Source organism: Mustela nivalis (genome assembly GCF_964662115.1).
Source record: "Mustela nivalis genome assembly, chromosome: 13".
Lineage (NCBI taxonomy): Eukaryota > Metazoa > Chordata > Mammalia > Carnivora > Mustelidae > Mustela > Mustela nivalis.
Window position 1 is genome coordinate 90939760 of NC_139032.1, and position 17020 is coordinate 90956779.

At 62.7% G+C, this 17020-nt stretch overlaps 1 protein-coding gene and 1 long non-coding RNA gene across 2 annotated transcripts; both read right to left on the reverse strand.

Moving 5' to 3' along the window:
• Positions 1 to 540: 540 nt before the first annotated feature.
• On the reverse strand, positions 541 to 9379 carry LOC309847246 (uncharacterized protein; the record flags this gene model as incomplete). Its single annotated transcript, XM_082697191.1, has 8 exons — positions 541 to 755; positions 1113 to 1214; positions 1724 to 1834; positions 2133 to 2206; positions 4402 to 4559; positions 4956 to 5057; positions 8310 to 8514; positions 9240 to 9379. 8 exons carry the CDS (start codon positions 9377 to 9379, stop codon positions 541 to 543), a joined length of 1107 nt encoding a protein of 368 aa, XP_082553317.1.
• A 369-nt stretch (positions 9380 to 9748) lies between these two features.
• On the reverse strand, positions 9749 to 15194 carry LOC309846756. The gene is made up of 3 exons (XR_014302127.1): positions 12136 to 15194; positions 11432 to 11662; positions 9749 to 9844 (listed from the first exon to the last, which is right to left on the reverse strand). It is a non-coding gene; the product is annotated as an uncharacterized lncRNA (long non-coding RNA).
• Positions 15195 to 17020: the final 1826 nt, after the last annotated feature.

Sequence of the window (17020 nt, forward strand, 5' to 3'; positions counted from 1 at the left end):
GCGGGCCCGCGGGCCACAGTGTGGAGGCCTCTGCAGGGACTTTGGAGAGAAGTATGAATACATTACGCTGTTATCTCGAGGGAGGGGGAGGTCGTCTGTGGCTGCTGGCAGCCGTATGGGCAGCCGGAGAATGGAGCCAACAAGGAAAGAAAGAAAAGAGGCAAGAGACGGAGAGAGATGGCTCTTCTGCTCCTGGATACAGCCATGCCTGCGGGCAGCTCTGCCTCAGCACCTTTCATGTGTAAGAGCCAAGACAGTCCATGTACCGCCAAAGTGTGCGTGTAAGGTTTCTGTCATTTGAAGCCAAGAGTCCTAACGGATGCACGTTCACACACTTGGGAGGGTGAGACTGTAAATGAACGCGTTCCTCGTCACTTGGCAACAGTCTGTGCCTGAGTGCTGTGGGCACTCAGGTTTGGGGAGGGCTCTGGCTGCTTCGGCCCACGCGCTCGGATTGGGGGAGATGGTTCGTCTTTTCCTTTGTTCGTTTCAGCAGCCCCAGAAGAAATGACCCCCGGACAATTTTGACCAACCCGGCAGTCATCTTTTGAAAGGAACGTCCTTTATTGTGCAAGGGGAGGGGGGCCCCATCATGGGGCTGGGTGGAGCGTGTGGCCGGCGCAGAGGGAGAGCACGGAGCAGAATGGGGCCGGCCAGGGCCGCACACGGGAGCGCAGGCGGGTGTCCTTGGTGGAGTCCCTGGAGGGCTTGCGGCGGGGAGGGGTGGAAGGGGGAGCTGAGTATGGCGTCCGGACCTGCCGTTTGAATTCCCGTGTAGGCGAGACCCTGCTTCTTGGCTCTGCACACAGGGGCGGGGATTGGGGAAGGGACAGCACAGGAGGTGGGGCAGGTGTGGTCTCTGAGAGGCAGCTCCAGGGCCAGGTGGGGGCTCTGTCTGCCTCCTGGGCCCTTTTGTGTAGCCTGGGGGGCCGTGGGGAAGCCCGTGGGCACAGCTCCAGAGCGGCACCACTCACGTGCGCGGGGCCGACGGCCCTGGGACCTGAAACTCTGGCAGCGATCCGAGGGGCACAGTGAGCTGGAGTGAGCCCCTGCCCGCCGTGTGGCCACCAACCCACGGGGACCCGAGGGTGCAGGAGGGTGGCGGGGCTCACCGTCCGTGTTCAGAACCGCAGTCTGGTCCTCATGCAGGCCGAGGTCGTCACAGACGGACTGGAATGTCTGCAGGACGTCCTGCTGCGTGCTGGGGTCCCAGACTACAGGGGACATGGGGGGTCTGCCGGGTGCCATGGGGGGTGGGGGGCAGAGGCCCTGGGGGCATCAGAGGCTGTTGGGGGTGGGCCAGGGGACAGTGCTCTGGACCGAGAGGGGAGTCCGTGTCTTGGTGGGAGATGGGGGCTGGTGTGGGGAGACGGGAGAGACCCCTCTTTCCCTTGGGATGACCTCGGAGGAGGGGACTGTCCCTTCTTCCCCTTGCTGAGGGCATGGAGGTGGAGCCCCGGCTGTCGGAGGGTCCTGGCGAGAGGGCTGCATGGACGAGTGTGTGGGGTTGTGAGGGGATCCCCAGGGCCACAGTGGCTGAGGCCAAGCAGGAGCACGGCTGGGGCCAGAGCCTTCCACTGGGGTCTGGTCCCTGGCACCCCCAAACCTGTTTAGTCCTGCTGCTGGGGGGCAGCGGGCCACCTCCCCATAGGCTGGCTGGAGCGGAGTCCTGCCTGTGAGGGAGGCCCTGGGTGCCCTGTTGCCTGGAGGGCACCTTGCGTACCCATCAGGTGGACCACCAGGCCGGTCACGTCTTCGTGCTGGCTGATCATGTGGAGAATTAGGTAGCCCTTGGGCTGTACTTTGTCCAGGTAGAGGTCATTGTGTCCCCAGACTGCGGAGGACATGGGGGTTGAGGCTGGCTGGAGATGGGGGGCTGCCTGGTGGGGGGACCGCAGGCCCATCTGGGTGGGGGAAAGTCTCTGCTTCCTGTGCCTGGGGCCTGGCCCCGCATCCTGCCCAGCCTCAGGGACCTGGGTGGGGGACAGGCTCCGTGCCCAGTGAGCTGGGCTGGGGGCCCGAGTCCTGATGCCAGCCCATCCCTCGGGTATGGAGCTGCCGGGCCCTTGCCACAGGGCCAAACCTCCGAGCGGGCCGTGCCTGCAGGGGGCCCGTGGTCCGCACACACTTACACTCCAGGTCGAATTTGTTGTCGGTGTCGGTCTTGAACACAGTGAGGGAGACTTTCTCACACCGGCCTTCCTGCCTGCAGAGAGAGGCCGGTGCGTGTCCTCTGCCCACCTGCCCCTTCCCGCGTTTGGAATGAAAGTGTAGTTTGCCCACAGAGACAGTCGCTGCTCTCCGCGTGGGCGTCGGCAAATGGGGCCCAAAGGGTGCTGGGGTCACCTTGGCCTCCGTGCCTGTCATGTTGCCGGAACATGGCTGGTGAACGGGGGCCGGGAGCAGGGAGCCCCCGGGGTTGAGAACCCAGGCCCCCGCAGGTCCCCGCAGGACCCCGCAGGCCGGGGACAGTGACTGAAGCCTGTCGGGGGCTGAATCGGGACCCTCCAGCTACGTATGTGGGAGTCCGGACCCCCAGGACCTCAGAATGGGACCTTATTAGAAACCAGCGTCGTGACAGATGTGAGTGGAGATGACATCGTGCTGGAACAGGACCCTGAGCCAGGATGGCTGCTGTCCTCAGGAGCGGGGGTTTGGGGCACAAGATTCGCACGAGGAGATGCTGAGTGCGGACTAGGGATCCACTGCCACGGCGGCAGGACCCCCAGGAGCGGGGACAGGCCAGGGACGGACGCTCAGTGGGATCAGCCAGGCCACTCCCCCATCCCAGGCTTCTAGCCTCCCAGCTGGCAGAGGGGAGATCTGTTCTGTTTAAACCCGTGTGTGTCACTTTGTTCCTGCCCCCCCCACCCCGCAGACTCAGCACCTGACGGGTGCTCCCCGCTGCTCCCAGAGGCCACAGCCCTGCAGCCGCCAACCCGTCCCCTCTGCCCAGACCTGAGGACTGGGCGGGGCTGTGCGGCATTTTCCCTAGGGAGCCCCCGCCTAGCCTTCGTGGCTGGGTTGCAGGAAGTCCCAGGGCCTGGGTCCTGCTCCAGCGCTCAGGACACCCCCGTCCCCGGCACCCTGAGGAGGTCCCACAATGAGAAGCCGTGTCCTGGCGGCCTGCCTCTCCCGGGATGCTGGCCCCCGAGCTTGGCTCGTCCCCCATGGCCGCCACCCGCTGTTCTCCAACGTTGCCACGAGCTGCCTGTTTATCCCTAGTGATGGCAGCTGGGCTCTTTGGGAGGTGATGGAGTCAGGAATGCAAGCGGTCTGGGGGGTTGCTGGGGGTCAAACTGCGTACCCCCAAAAGATTCGTGTTAGTCCCAACCCCTGGGAGCTCAGGGCGTGCCGTGGTCTGGGAACACAGTCTTCGCCCACACAATGAAGATGAGGTCGTGCAGGGGTCGCGTGGCCCTCAGGGCAAGGCGGCCGGTGTCTGTGCAGGGACAGGGACGCCGGGACATGGGCTGTGGCGGGAGGCAGGCGGGGAGGGAGGTGTTACCCGCCCAGGACAGCCGGTGTCTGCAGGGGCTGCGAGACGCCGGGGGTGGGGCTTCCCCTGAGCCGCTGAAGGAGCCCCCACGATTCCTGGCCTTGATGGGGGCTTCTAAGCTGCCCGGTCCGTGGGAACGTGTTGGAGGCAGCCCGGGGCGTGAGGAGGAGGGGGGAGCGGGAACGGGCAGAGCCTCGGCCACGGCACGACTGACCCCTCGGCAGTCGGAGAGAAACCGGTGTGAAGGGGGCGACCTGCACGGGCGGCGGTGGCCGGGCCGGCTCTGCCCACGGAGCTGAGGGCTCCCGAGAGCCAGCCGGGCAGTGGGCGCCCTCTCGGACGGTCCCCCGATGGGTGCCCGCCATGCACACAGGGGGGCCCTTGGTTCACGTCCGCAGCGAAAACCTTACAGACACGTGTTGGAGGGACTACAGGTTTCCTTAATCCTCGTGAATTCCGCAAACCCTAGATGCTTGTTCCTGTGTTTGGGCCAGATTTGTGGAGCGCCTGTGTGTGCCCATGGGAATCCCCGCCGCTCGGGGTTGGACACGTCAGGATGCGACACGTTGGGGGGGGTCACAGACCCTGCGTTCTATGGCGGAGACAATACGCGGAAGACACGGGAAGTTGGGGAGCCCTCCTGGGTCCGTGTTGACAGGGACAGTCCCCCTGAGAACGGGACCTGTAAACAGAGTGGGGGGCAGCGCGGGGAGGGTCAAGGGCAGGGCGGGTACAGTGAGCTCCCAGGGGCCAGGACGGGGTGGCTGGAAAGAGGTTCAAGGTCCCCCCTGCCCGCGCGGCGAGGTGGGAGCAGAGGGCACACGGCCCAGCGAGCACTCGCTCTGCCTCCGTGCGTGAAGGACCAGATTGGAGTCCTGGTTCGCATTTGGCTTCTCTCCCACCTTCGCAGACGCAGGTCCGTGTTCCGTGTCCTGCGTTGTTTCTGATGGGGAGTCCCTGCTCCCCAGTGGTTCTGGGTCCTAAAGGGCCAGGCGGGACAGGTGCTCGTTAGCGGGTGACCTGGGGGTGCTTTCCTTTGTGCTGTTTTGGTCGGAAGGTTCTAGAGTTCTAGAATCTACCAATTCACATTTTCTGCCAAATCTGGGGTTTGTTCCACCCGTTATCCCTTTAAACGTGTCGCCGCGCCCCTCCCTTCTCGGTCTCGCAGCTGCAGTGGAGTACTAGGCCCTCGTTGTCGTCACACGATCGCGGATGTGCTGCTCACGCGCCACCCCCCCGCCCAGTTCTTCTCTTTGGTTTTGAGATTGGACAGTTTCTCCCGATCTGTCCTCAAGACCACCGACTTCTCTGTCTCCACGTGGCCTCGGACTGTCCAGGGAGTGTTTAATCTGATGTGTGTACGGTGAGCCCCGGGATTCCTGTCTGTTTCCTCAGAGCGGTCACGTCCCCGAGCTGTCCCTCGTTTCCGTTCCTTATGAGCACGTTTCTCCGTTACGTCCTCGACCACGAATCTTCGCCGCAGCTGCTCACGTGTCTGGTCCGGCGACTCCGGCTCCTGCCCTCCCAGCACGGGCTCGCCCTTCGCGTGTTTGCTGGTCTGGGAGTGTGTCCAGGACACCCTGAATGGCGTGACTGAGAGCCTGCGTCCCGAGTCCTCTCCGGAGTTTTCAGCGGTCCGGTCCTTGGCTGGATCCAGACCCGGAACACGGTGTGTGTGCTGGGACGGACGTCCCTCCCTTCCTCCTGGGCCCGCTGGCTGCACAGTCTGTCCCGGACATGCAGAGCGGTGACGGGGGCGCACGGGCAGGTTCAGAGCGCGCCCCCCTGCCCAGGGCACCCGTCCCTGCTTGGGGCTCCGGCTGCCTCCAGCTTGGTTCTCGGGTTCTTGAAGCCAGGAAGATCGGGGGTTTCTGTCCGCGGGTTGGCCGCCCCGCCGCAGCCGAGTGGGGCCTGTGCTCGCGCAGAGAGCTGTTAAAGAGAGAAAGGGAAGAAAAGAGGGACAAGTACCCGCATCTCTTTGGTGCTGTCTGCTTCTGACGTGGTCCCATGCGTTTAGGGGGTTGTCTGTGTCCTACCCAGACCAGTCACCTCTGTGCGTGCCGTGGGGCTGGTCCCATGGCCGCCACCCCGTGTTACCCGAAGCAGGACACAGACTCCCATCTTAACTGGGACAGCGTAGCTGGTGGGCAGAGAGGACATGCGTGACCAGCCAGGGGGCCCTAGGAGAATCTCAGTGGCAGGAGGGTCTGGCTGGCACAGGGGAGCCCCGGAGCAGGCGGGGGCAAGGGTTCTGTTTTGAGGAGTTGGATTCCTGCTGGGGGATCGGCCAGGGGTGTGGGAGCGGGAGACCCAAGGATGGTACAGAGCTGCCGTCCTGACACCTGGACAGCGGGAGTTGGGGAAGCATGCGTTCTGCTGCAGGTGCCCCGAACGGAAGGGACCTGTCAACATCGGTGTGCGTGTGGAACTGGCAGGTGCTCGGCACTGCTGGGTCTGTTGGCCTGGCCCAGGCTCCCAGCATCATGTCCCACGAGAGACGGACCTCTAGTGTGGCCACTGCCCAGCGGGGAGCCCCGGGCAAGCCGCCTATGGGGCTCTGAGTTTCAGGGCAACCTCAGGAAGCGACTGGAGTGCCATGTCTGTCTCCTGGGGCTTCTGGAGCAAGAATGAACAGAATAATGTCCAGGACAGCGCAGGGGAGAGCCAGACCCTTCCCCCGCACAGCTCGGGCGGCAGGGGGCCCTGACCCTCAGCCTCCTGGGATGGGGGGCTGTGGTGGCAGGAACCTCTTGCAGGCCCGTGAACCCTGAGCCTGCCCCACCCCGTCCTCCTGCCAGGAGGTGGATGTCCCCAGATTCAGTCCACCTGGGGAGAGTCATGAGGGACAGCCTCGTGTCAGGCCGAGGGGGTCTGAGCGGTGCAGCCGGGAACCGGTCCTCTGAGAACCCCCTTCCCTCCAGGGTTTCCCGGCAATACCCCGCCGCCCATCATGGCCTCAGTGGTGCTGGCAGGAAAGAGCCTGTGGCCGCACGGACTTTGGAAGATGCCTGAGTGTTGTGGGGCCGCCCGGGGCGGAAGCCCCCCGAGACGACGGAATCCCTATGCCTGGCAGCCCGTCGTGGGGCCGCTCACGGGAGCCTGAGCTCTGTGTCCTGCCCCTGGGCTGGAGGCGAGTGGGCCGAGGGCAGCAGCAGACGGGGGGCTGTGGACGGGGTGGGTGCGGGAGGGCCCGGCCGACCCACCCCTTCCCTGGGCGCCTCGCTGGGTTCACCCCTGCCCGAGGCCGTGCAGAAACCCAGTTAGACCACAGCTTCGGACGCACCACAAACCGCGTTCCCGCACGGGGGCGCCCTGTGCTGTGCGGTGTCTGGCGGCCCTGTCCCGGGGGCTGAGCTCCGGCGATCCTGTCCCGGGGGCTGAGCTCTGGCTTCCTTCCTGTCCTTCAGCCCCGCAGGCCAGCGATGGTCCCGATCCCGAGGGACCGTCCCACATGGTGTTCCGTGTCCGTCACTTGTCTTTCCGTCCTGGGCCCAGCTCTGGCTGCACCTGTCAGCCGAGCGTCAGCCTGGAAACCACGCCAGGGGGTGGGGGTGCGATGCCGTGTGTGAGACCAGCCCCCCCCCCCCAGCAGACCTCTCCGTTACCTTCCGGGGCCTGTGATGCACTTGGGGCTGGAGAAGCGGAGGGCGAGGAGGCTGTGCTTGTGCCTCTGGGGCTTTGGTTTGGGGGTGGTAGATGGCCAGCGTGGATGCCTCTGCTCACACTTTACTCTGTGTCACGGCCTTGACCCCTGACCCTGCCACGCAGGGTCACTACCCCAAGACGCTTCTCTTCAGCCTGGAGCCCCCAGCACTGGGCTGCCCGCACGCCTCGTTCATTCTGGAACACCGAGCTCCACTCTCCCTACAAAACTGAGGTCAGTGCCTGCAGGTAGGCTCGGGGAGCAAGTGACGGAGAGGCTGCGGGTGGGCCTGGGTCTTGGGGGCCGAGGGTCCTGCAAGCAGTCTGACCCCGTGGCTTTCCCTGCCTCCCAGAGGCTGCCTTTCTCTGTAGGCATGGCCAAGGTCACCCTTTGGGTCCAAACCCGGCTCTGTTAGGTGCTTCTGGCACTGAGGGGATGCTGGTTTTGAAAGGTCAGCCTTTAAAAACAACACGGAGCAGCCTCTCCCGGATCCAGAGCCTCCCGCCCCCCCCCCCCCACGTCCCTGACCTTGAGGGAGGGTGAGCCCGCGGATCCGCTCCTGGCTCAGAGCACAGACTCCACAATCGATCGTTTAACTGGGGGCCTGTGTGCCAGCCTCCTGGCAGGGGCTGAGACTGCGGTGACGGCCAGGAGACACGGCTCCCCTGTGCCAATGCCGTCTGCCCGGGGGTGGGGGAGGTGCTTGGTCCAGGGCTGCCCCCGTGATCCTTGTCACAGTGACCTGATGGTGCGGGGTCCTTGTCCCCAGCAAGCAGACAGGCACGGGGAGGTCAAGAGGCGTGCCCAAGGTCGCAGAGCGGTGGCAGAGTCCGGGCCAGCGTCCGACCGCGTGGGGAGCCAGGCCGCCTGCCGTCAGAGCCGGGAGGGACGGGAGGACAGAGACAGGCCTGAGCGCACCAGGTTCGTGGACCAGGACAGCCAGACAGACGAGAGGTGTGTGGGTTTTGGAAGGACGTGATGGAATCAGCACGGTAAGAGGCAGGTCACAGACGGGGGCGGGGGTCTGTAGCCCAGGACGCAAAATCGGATCCGTATCCAAAGTAGAGAATTAAGAATCAACAAGGAGAAAACCCGCAAGCAGAACGGGGGCGACGAATCTGAACGGGGAGCCCCTGGAGAGGGAGAGCGCACAGACGCACCCCCCACCTGCTGGGAGTCCGGGCGGAGGCGGCCGGCCGGCTCTCGTCTCTCACCCGGGAGACGGGGCCGGGTGACCCCCGAGGACGGAGCGGGCCGTGACAGGGCGTGGGGGCCGGAGCTGCTTGGAGTCCTTGCAGGGGCGTGGGGGCTGTACGCACCCTTGTGCCCGGCCCCAGAGTGTTTACCCAGGCGGAGCAGGGCGCCCCAGACCCTTGGCCCCGGAAGAGCAGAGGCAGCGAGTGTGGCGTAGGTTTTAAAAGGAGTCGTTTATGTATTAGAGAGAGAGTGTGTGTGGGGGGAGGGGCAGAGGGAGGCACGCTGAGCCCGGGCAGAGCGTGGAGCCCGAGACGGGCCCAACGACCTTGAGCGCACGACCTGAGCCCAAGAGTCGGTGGCTCAAGCGACAGAGCCCCCCAGGTACCCCCCGGGTGGGGAGTTAAGGCTGAAACGAGGACTTCTGCCGAGCGACAGAGGGAGAGCCGCGCGCGCCCGCGAGGATGGCCCCACAGCCGGAGCGAGGCAGAGCCCTGGCCGGCGCGGACGCCTCCTCGGGGGCTTGCCAGGGAGAAAGGCGCCCAGGGGCGGGGGACAGGATCCAGTTATGAATGGACGATGGTTGTGATGCAGCAGTGTGACAAAATGTGACAGAAGTAACAGGAGGCGGAGGCCAGGGTCTGCTTGAGCCCCTGCAGGCCGCGGGGGGTGCGGGTTGGAGATGGCCTGTCTGTCGGAGAGACGTCCTGATCAAACACCAAGACAGGGAAGAAAAGCGACACAGAGCTCCCCACAATGCGGGGTGGGGCGCCGCTGCGGGGCCAGAGTCACGGAACTGCCTCGGAGAGCCTCGGGGGAGCAGGGTACGGCGTTCTCCCCCAGATGAGGGATCTGGCCCGCGTGACCGTGCCGCGTCCCCCAGGACATCTGTCCTGTTCTCACTTTCGGATGTCGTAGAGGCAGGCGCGGCTGGCTGGGCTGTGAGTGCGGGGGTCAGACTCCAGCCGCTCCTCTGAGCTTTTCCTCAGCAAGGCCTCAGCCTTGGCCTCCAAAGACACGCACGAGCACGAAGAAGCCCGCATCCCTGGGATGACCCTGGCCGCACCCCGCGCTGGCCAGCACCCGAGATGGGCCCGTCTGCCAGCTGCCCCAGATGGCCCGGTCGCATGCGCTGCGACCTCCCGCCTCCGGTCCCTCTCCACCTCCCTGACCCTGCTGGGACCCTCCCCTCCCCCACGCCTCTCCTTAGCCTCACTCCCCACCAGAAGGCTCCGTCGGCTCTGGACGGGGAGTCCAGCCACGGTGGGGCCCCCCGTGGGTACGGCCTGGGAGGGCTGTCCGCGATGCTTCAGCTGGAGTCCGACTCGGGTCCGTGGCCTCCCTGGGTAGAGGGGCAGGACAGGGGATGCGGTGCTAGCAGTCCATGGGACGCTGAGGGAGTCAGGGCCAGGGTCCCCAACAAGACAACAGGAAGTCGGGACAGCTGAGACCAGGTCACGGCACGTCCTGTCCAGCAGCCTTTGCGGGAGTGACTTTTGCAAAACGTCCTGAAACAGAACAGTGAACCGGAAAGCGCTGGTCCCTGTCACACGCCGAGGCAGTGGAACAAAACCCTCTGGTGGACGGGTATGGTCAGCGCCCCGACGGGCGCACCTCAGCGGCCAGTCCACGGGGGCCACTCTCAGACGGCTTAAGACATTCCTGGAAAGAGCTTCTCAGAACCCCTGATTGGGAGAACAGCAACCGTCTCGGGTCCGCTCCGTCTTCGGGAGCTCTGTACCACCCTCACCTGACCTTTCCCGGCTGCCCGCCCCGCTCTGTCTGGTCTGCCTCTTCCTTCCTCCAGCCGGCGTGCGCACCGAGGAACAGACTCCTGTTCCTGCGGCAGAGATTTAAGGGGGCAGGGCTCCTACCCTGGACCCTTCCAGGCCACGCCCTGTAGGTGGGGGACCCCCAAAGCCCCTGTGAGCCCCATTGTCCTGGGTGAGGTGGCGGAGTCATCTTCCAAGAGCCAAGGGAGAGGGAGGGTGAGGCAACGGCCCGCGTGGGTGGCGTCCTGGCCGAGGTCTGCAGGGCCCGTGGCGTCCCGGCCGAGGTCTGCAGGGCCCGTGGCGTCCCGGCCGAGGTCTGCAGGGCCCGTGGCGTCCCGGCCGAGGTCTGCAGGGCCCGTGGCGTCCCGGCCGAGGTCTGCAGGGCCCGTGGCGTCCCGGCCGAGGTCTGCAGGGCCCGTGGCGTCCCGGCCGAGGTCCGTCCCGGCCGAGGTCTGCAGGGCCCGTGGCGTCCCGGCCGAGGTCTGCAGGGCCCGTGGCGTCCCGGCCGAGGTCTGCAGGGCCCGTGGCGTCCCGGCCGAGGTCTGCAGGGCCCGTGGCGTCCCGGCCGAGGTCTGCAGGGCCCGTGGCGTCCCGGCCGAGGTCCGTCCCGGCCGAGGTCTGCAGGGCCCGTGGCGTCCTGGCCGAGGTCTGCAGGGCCCGTGGCGTCCCGGCCGAGGTCTGCAGGGCCCGTGGCGTCCCGGCCGAGGTCTGCAGGGCCCGTGGCGTCCCGGCCGAGGTCTGCAGGGCCCGTGGCGTCCCGGCCGCGGTCTGCAGGGCCCGTGGCGTCCCGGCCGAGGTCTGCAGGGCCCAGCGTTTGCTCTGTCCTGCCCACTGTGCTCAGCTGTACCCCGTTCCTCCTGGACTGCCGCACGTCGTGCCCCTGGCTTGACGGAGAAGGGGATCCCAGGCTCCTTCCTTGGGGATAACTGAAAATTCCAGCATCCGGTGGGCTTTACGAGGCCCACGAGGCAGGCACACGGCACACAGGTGTGCACAAGGCAAAGGTGCCATCTGGTCTTCCCGTTGTGGGGCGGCTGGGGGAGGCCTGGCCTGAGCTGCAGGTGCCCATGGGGTCTTGGACGTGCCCTTGAGCCGTCCGGGCCCTACAGGCAGGGCTGGGTCTGCCTGCGCAGTGCAGGGGTGGTGTCAGGCCCGAGGTGATGTGACACTGGTATGTACAGGATGGGGGCCTCTGTTTGGGGGGGGCTGTCCCTGCCCACCCCTCCTGTCTCCCACACGATCACCCAGTGCCACAGGCCTGAATCGGTGGACAGAACTGGCTGCTGCGTTACCCAGCACACGGGGTCAGGGGCCTCACCATACCTCTTGCCTTGGTGTCACTTGTTCCAAAATCTTTCTCCCAGACACACGTGACGTGTGACGTCTGAGGCCAGGCCCTTCCTCCTTGGTCCTCTTTCTAGTAGGCAGCAGGGGAGGGCCTCACGTTCAGACACAGCAGCGCTGCGGGGAGTGGACGGCAGACGTCGGTGCGGCCGGCCTCCTTCCGCGGTCCCACTCCGTGGCGCCACGGCCCCCTCACCCCGGGCTCGGTGCCTGGAAAGGCAAGGACTGAGGCTTGCTGGGCAGCCGGCCCGGCTTGGGGTCTCCTCTGTGCTCCGACCCGGCCAAGTGGGGAGCAGGGTCCCTCTGCCAGGGGCTCGTCCCTTCCTGGCCTCTGGGGACGTAGGAATCGTCCTTATACGCGCCAGTGACCTGGACCTTGGCCCTTGCTTCTCTCATCTAAGGGCAGGAGAGAAGGCTGCCGTCCTCCGGAAAGCCGCGGGAGGGGAGGGCGACGAGGTGAGAGAAGACGGCGCCGTGGCCGGGACCCTGTCCGCCCGGGACCCTGTCCGCCCGGGACCCTGTCCGCCCGGGACCCTGTCCGCCCGGCCCCACCCGCGGGCGGGGAAGGCGCAGCAGCCCTTTCTCCGCCTCCCCCCGCCCACCAGGGCCATACACTTGGACCCCTCTGTTCTGAGGGAGAAGGACCCCAGAGATGGCCCTGCCCTGGGGCTTCCCAGGCTCACACGGGGCTGGCAGTCGTGTCCCTCGGGGATTCGTGTCGCCGTGGGGTCGGGGGGGGGGCGCATGTCCTGGGGCACTGGCGCGCCGCCCCACCCCCCATGCCTGCTCCCTTCCCCCTGGGCTGAGGGCACGGCAGCCGGTCCCCTAGGGATGGACACGGGCCCAGTGCGGCGGGTGCTGGTCTCCCACTGGAATAGGAGCTTCCGGTCGTAACAAACACCGAGAAGCACTCTCCCACCGGATCACACTGGCTTCTGGGGAGGCCGATTGGGTGACTTTCCACTCACTGTCCTGCAGCTTGTTGGACTTCGACCCTGCTAGACTCACGGCTGAGGTCCTGCTCTCGTGGGGGGCGGACCTTGGCGGCCACAAGGCCAGTGACAACGTCTCTTGGCGGTTCCCTCGCGCCCCACGAGTCCTGCTTTGCCCAGTGACCCCAAAACCGTGCCCTGGCTTCCCTGACCCTGCCTCTGCCCCCTTGTCCACCTGGAGTGTCTCTGGGGTTGGGTGGCCCGCAGGGGCGTGCTGAGCCCCAGAGCCTGGCTCAGTCAGCAGGAACTGGGGTCCCTCCAAGCTCTGCTCTCTGCTGGGAAGCCCCCGTTCTGTCCCCAAATGCCAACACCCCATACCCGTGGGCCCTGCCCGGGGGCAGCTTCCCACCTGTCCCTTGCCATGGCCCATCTGACTGGACTGAGGTGCAGGAGCTGGAGGTCAGTGGGCCACGGTGGTGCAGGGGTGCAGGGTGCGGCCCAGCTCCCTGCCCGTCCTGACAGATACGCTCTGTCTGAACCTCTCCATGGCCCAGAGCGCCTGGACCCCTGGTCCTACAGCAGCCCAACTCTGCTTCCGAGCAGACACTGTTCCCCGCAGCACCCTGGGACCCCCCACCCCCAACAGAGATTTGTGGCTTTGAATCTGGGCTGCTGACCCCAGCCAGGGCCGTCCAGCCCATAATCCGTTCTGGAGGTTTCTGGAATAGTGGGCTGTGGGGAGATCTCCGGCTGTGCTCCCCTGTGGAGGGTGGCCAGGGCCAGCTGCTCATCAGATTGGGGGTGCCCAGGGGCCAGGACAGCCCCCTCCTCGCCCTGCCCGCCAGCCAGAGCAGCGCTTACAGAGCCTGTGTGCAGAGTTTGGTCCCTGTTCCTAGTGGCTGTGAGGGAGGTGGAACCCCGGGCGGGACGCGAGTGGGCAGCGATGGTGGTGGGGCCTGCGCGGGGTCTGGGGAGGGGAGGTGATGGGCGGGGGAACCTGCTAGCATTTTGGGGGTTGACTTAGAAGGAAGGACATACATTTTCTCTTTTTAACCTTTTATTCTGAGATTACTGTGGACTCCCATGCAGCTGTGAGAACAGCGTCAGGAGACCCCCGGTGCCCGTCACCTGTCCTCCCGATGCCCCTGTCCTACCCGCCGCCCCCTGCCCCCGACACGGGCCCTGGTGTCACCCCCACCCCCACCCCATGCAGCCTGCTGCTGTGCCCTGCGGGTGAGTGCGAGTGTGCGTCTGCGGCGCCGTGACTTTCCTAGGGCCAGCAGGCTCCCACACCCTCCGGCAGAGTCCAGATTCGCCGGGACTGTTCGGGGCCGCCCCCCTCCCCACCCTGAAGCCCTGGAAGCCACAGAGTGGTTCTGTTTCTGTGCCAACACAGTCTGGAAGTGTCGCCTTTTGGGGCTGGCCGCTGTCCCTGGACACCCACACAGAGAACGGCGCTGGGTTTGCAGCCGGCGGTGTGTCCGATCAGTGACAGCGGCCCTCGGAGGCGTCTGGCGCATCCTGTCTGCCATGGCCACGTGGTCGCCACCCTTAGAGTTGTGCACCATCATCGGCTCAGCCGGGTCCCTGCTGGTCTTGGGTCGTCTGCCGTTCGGGGCTTTTGCAAGTGAGGCTTCCATGACTAGCCCTGCCTGGAGCTCTTTTCCCGCTATCGAGTGAGTGGACCTGGGAGACCAGCCCCCAGATGCGGTCATTGGGTCAAGAAGGCAGGCGGTTATCATTTGGACGTGGGTCGGCAAACTTCTCTTCCATGACGGTACCATTGTAGTTAAGTTCAGTGGATAAAGGGAGGCATCAGAAAATCATTTATTCTAGGCCCAACTGCTAGTTTAAAATACCCCAAGTCAGCTTGCAAGTCTGTAATTATTCCCGTGTTGGAGCACGTTTTATCATTCATTTGTATCTGATCTTCTGCAAATGTTCTCCTCACGTGGGCATGCATTCTGAGTAGACCTCAGCTTCTGAGATGACTCATACCCACGGTTCACGACACTAGCCTCATTCGTTCATGCAAAACCTACTGGTATTACATATGGGTTTGCTTACTTGCTGATTTTAATGCGGCAACAACCGTGATGTGCATCTGGCTTCTTGTCCTTTCCCATCCGTTTACCCGTGACCCCTGTAATTTGTACAAAGAGGATATCACACGTACGCACTCTTGGGACTTACTTTTTCTCTTGACGCTGAAAGATTCCCCCAATTTTGCACGTCACCGTCCATTTTGGACAGCTGTAACAGTCCAGCGTGGAAATAGGTGAGCTTATCCGTCAGCCTTCCTGCTGGTGGGCACTTGGATCATTTCTGTGCTTTGCTGGAACCATTCCTACACATGTCACCCAGCATGTGTGTGCGGGAGCCTCATGAGAGTGGAGGTGGAGGCCCTGGGGAGGGCGGGACGCTGGACTGTGCAGCCCAGGAGATGGTGCTAGAGGTTTTCCAAAGCTGGTACCTGATGTCAGTTCCCAAAGTTCGTGCTTTATGATGGTTGATTCTCCAGCAGAATGAGCACAAGAGCAGAGTTATGTCACCAAAAGTGATGAAATACTAACTGCCCCAGGTTTATCCTTCCTAAAACCAATGAGGAAACTGACCCAAATTGTTACAGTTGACTTTTTCAGAACTCTGGAAACTAACCAAAGGCTTGTACCACTCTCGGGGGCATTTGCTCAAGATCAAGGAAAGTGAGCTCTTGGGATGTTCCCCTGCCCTGGGCTGGGTGCCTCTGTCCAGCTCGGCCGCGGCCTTGAGCCGGGTCCTCCTCCTCCCTCCCTTCCGCGCTCCTCCCCAGGCTGTGTTTTTGCTGTTTGACATCATGTTCTTTGGTTTAATTGCTTCCGAACTATTTTGATAAAGTCTGTATTCTTTGTCCTTTATGGTCACGGAAATCTCCGCTCAGAAAGGATCTGATTTATAGAGTTTCTACTTTATTTAAATGACCCATTTTTCAAACCTTCACATTCAAACATGTGAAGAAATAGGGCAGTTTGGCCTCTGCCCAGGAGAGGAGCGGAGAAAAGCAGTCAATCAATAGACTGCCCCGGAGAAGATGGGCGTGGGACAAAAACTCTTTAACTGAAGCACAGTTGACATGATATTATGTTGTATTTGTTTCCGGTATGCAGCACAGAGAATCAGTATTCCTACGCTTTACTAAATGCTAACTATGATGAATGTGGTCACCACCTGTCAGTGTGCAATATAATATTATTGACTATAATCCCTGGACCTTCTCATGCTGGGACTTACTGATTTTATAACGGAAGGTTTGTGTTTCTTCACTCCTTCACCTAGTTTGCACCCCCCCCCACCCAGCACCCACCAGTTTGTTCTCTGTATCTATGAGTGTTTTTTTTTGTTTGTTTGTTTGCTTAATTATTTTTTTCGATTCCACAAATAAGTGCAATCCTATGGTATTTGTCTTTCTCTGACTGACTTGTTTCACTTAGTATAATACCCTGTAGGGTCATGTGTGTTGTCGTGACTGGCAAGGTCTCATTCTCTTGTATGGCTGAGTGATAATCCATCGTGTGTCTACACCTCCTCTTATCTGTCCGTCCATCAGTACACTTGGCTCGTTTCCGTGTCTTGGCTGTTGTACACAATGCTGCAATAAATATGACAGGGCATGTATCTTTTGGAATTTATGTTTTCATGTTCTTCAGGTAAATCCCCAGAAGTGGAATTACTTCCATTTTCAAATTTCTATTTTCAAATGTTGAGGAACGTCCACGCTGCCTTCCACGGCGGCCACCCCGGTTTGCCTTCCCACCACAGGGCGCGAGTGTTCTTGCTTCTCCACGTGCTCGCCGACACTTGCTGTCTCCTGTTGCGGACACTCGCCTTGAACAGGTGTGAGGTGACATCTCGTGGTCTTGATCTGCATTTCCCTGACGAGGGCTGTGGGGGTGTTGAGGATCTTCCCACGCGTGTGCTGGCCGGTTGGACGTCTGGGAAATTGTTCTGGGTATCGGTCCACGTTCTAATTGCATTGTCCTTTGGTGTTGAGGTTTTGTATATTTATTGGATATTAACCCCGTAACAGGTTTGTAAAATCATCGTTTGTAAATATCTTAAATATCTTGTAAATATCTTGACATCGTTTGGAAATATCTTCTCCGGCGGTGGATTACCTCCTCATCTTGCTGAAGGTTTTCTTTGTTGTGCCACAGCTTTTACTTTGATGTGGTCTCAGTGGTTTCTTTTTGCTTTTGTTGCCCAAAGACTTAAATGAGCCATTTCAAATACATGGCTATTCAGCTCATGAAAAGAGCCTCATTAGTTATCAGGGAAATGCAAATCCAGTTCACACCCCATGATGTGTGAAGACTATAGGATGGGGTGCTCAGTGGGTTGAGCCTCTGCCTTCTGCTCAGGTCATGATCCCAGGGTCCTAGGATCGAGCCCCGCATCGGGCTCTCTGCTCAGTGGGGAGCCTGCTCCACCCCCCCCCCCGCCCCGCCTGCCTCTCTGCCTACTTGTGATCTCTGTATGCCGGGGCCGCAGCAGATGCTCCAGGTCCTCGACGTCACGGGCCACGGCGAGACGGCTTGGACTTCGTGCGCACGAACTTAGCCGCACACACAGGACGGTGTATCCAGGTCGCAGTGGACTT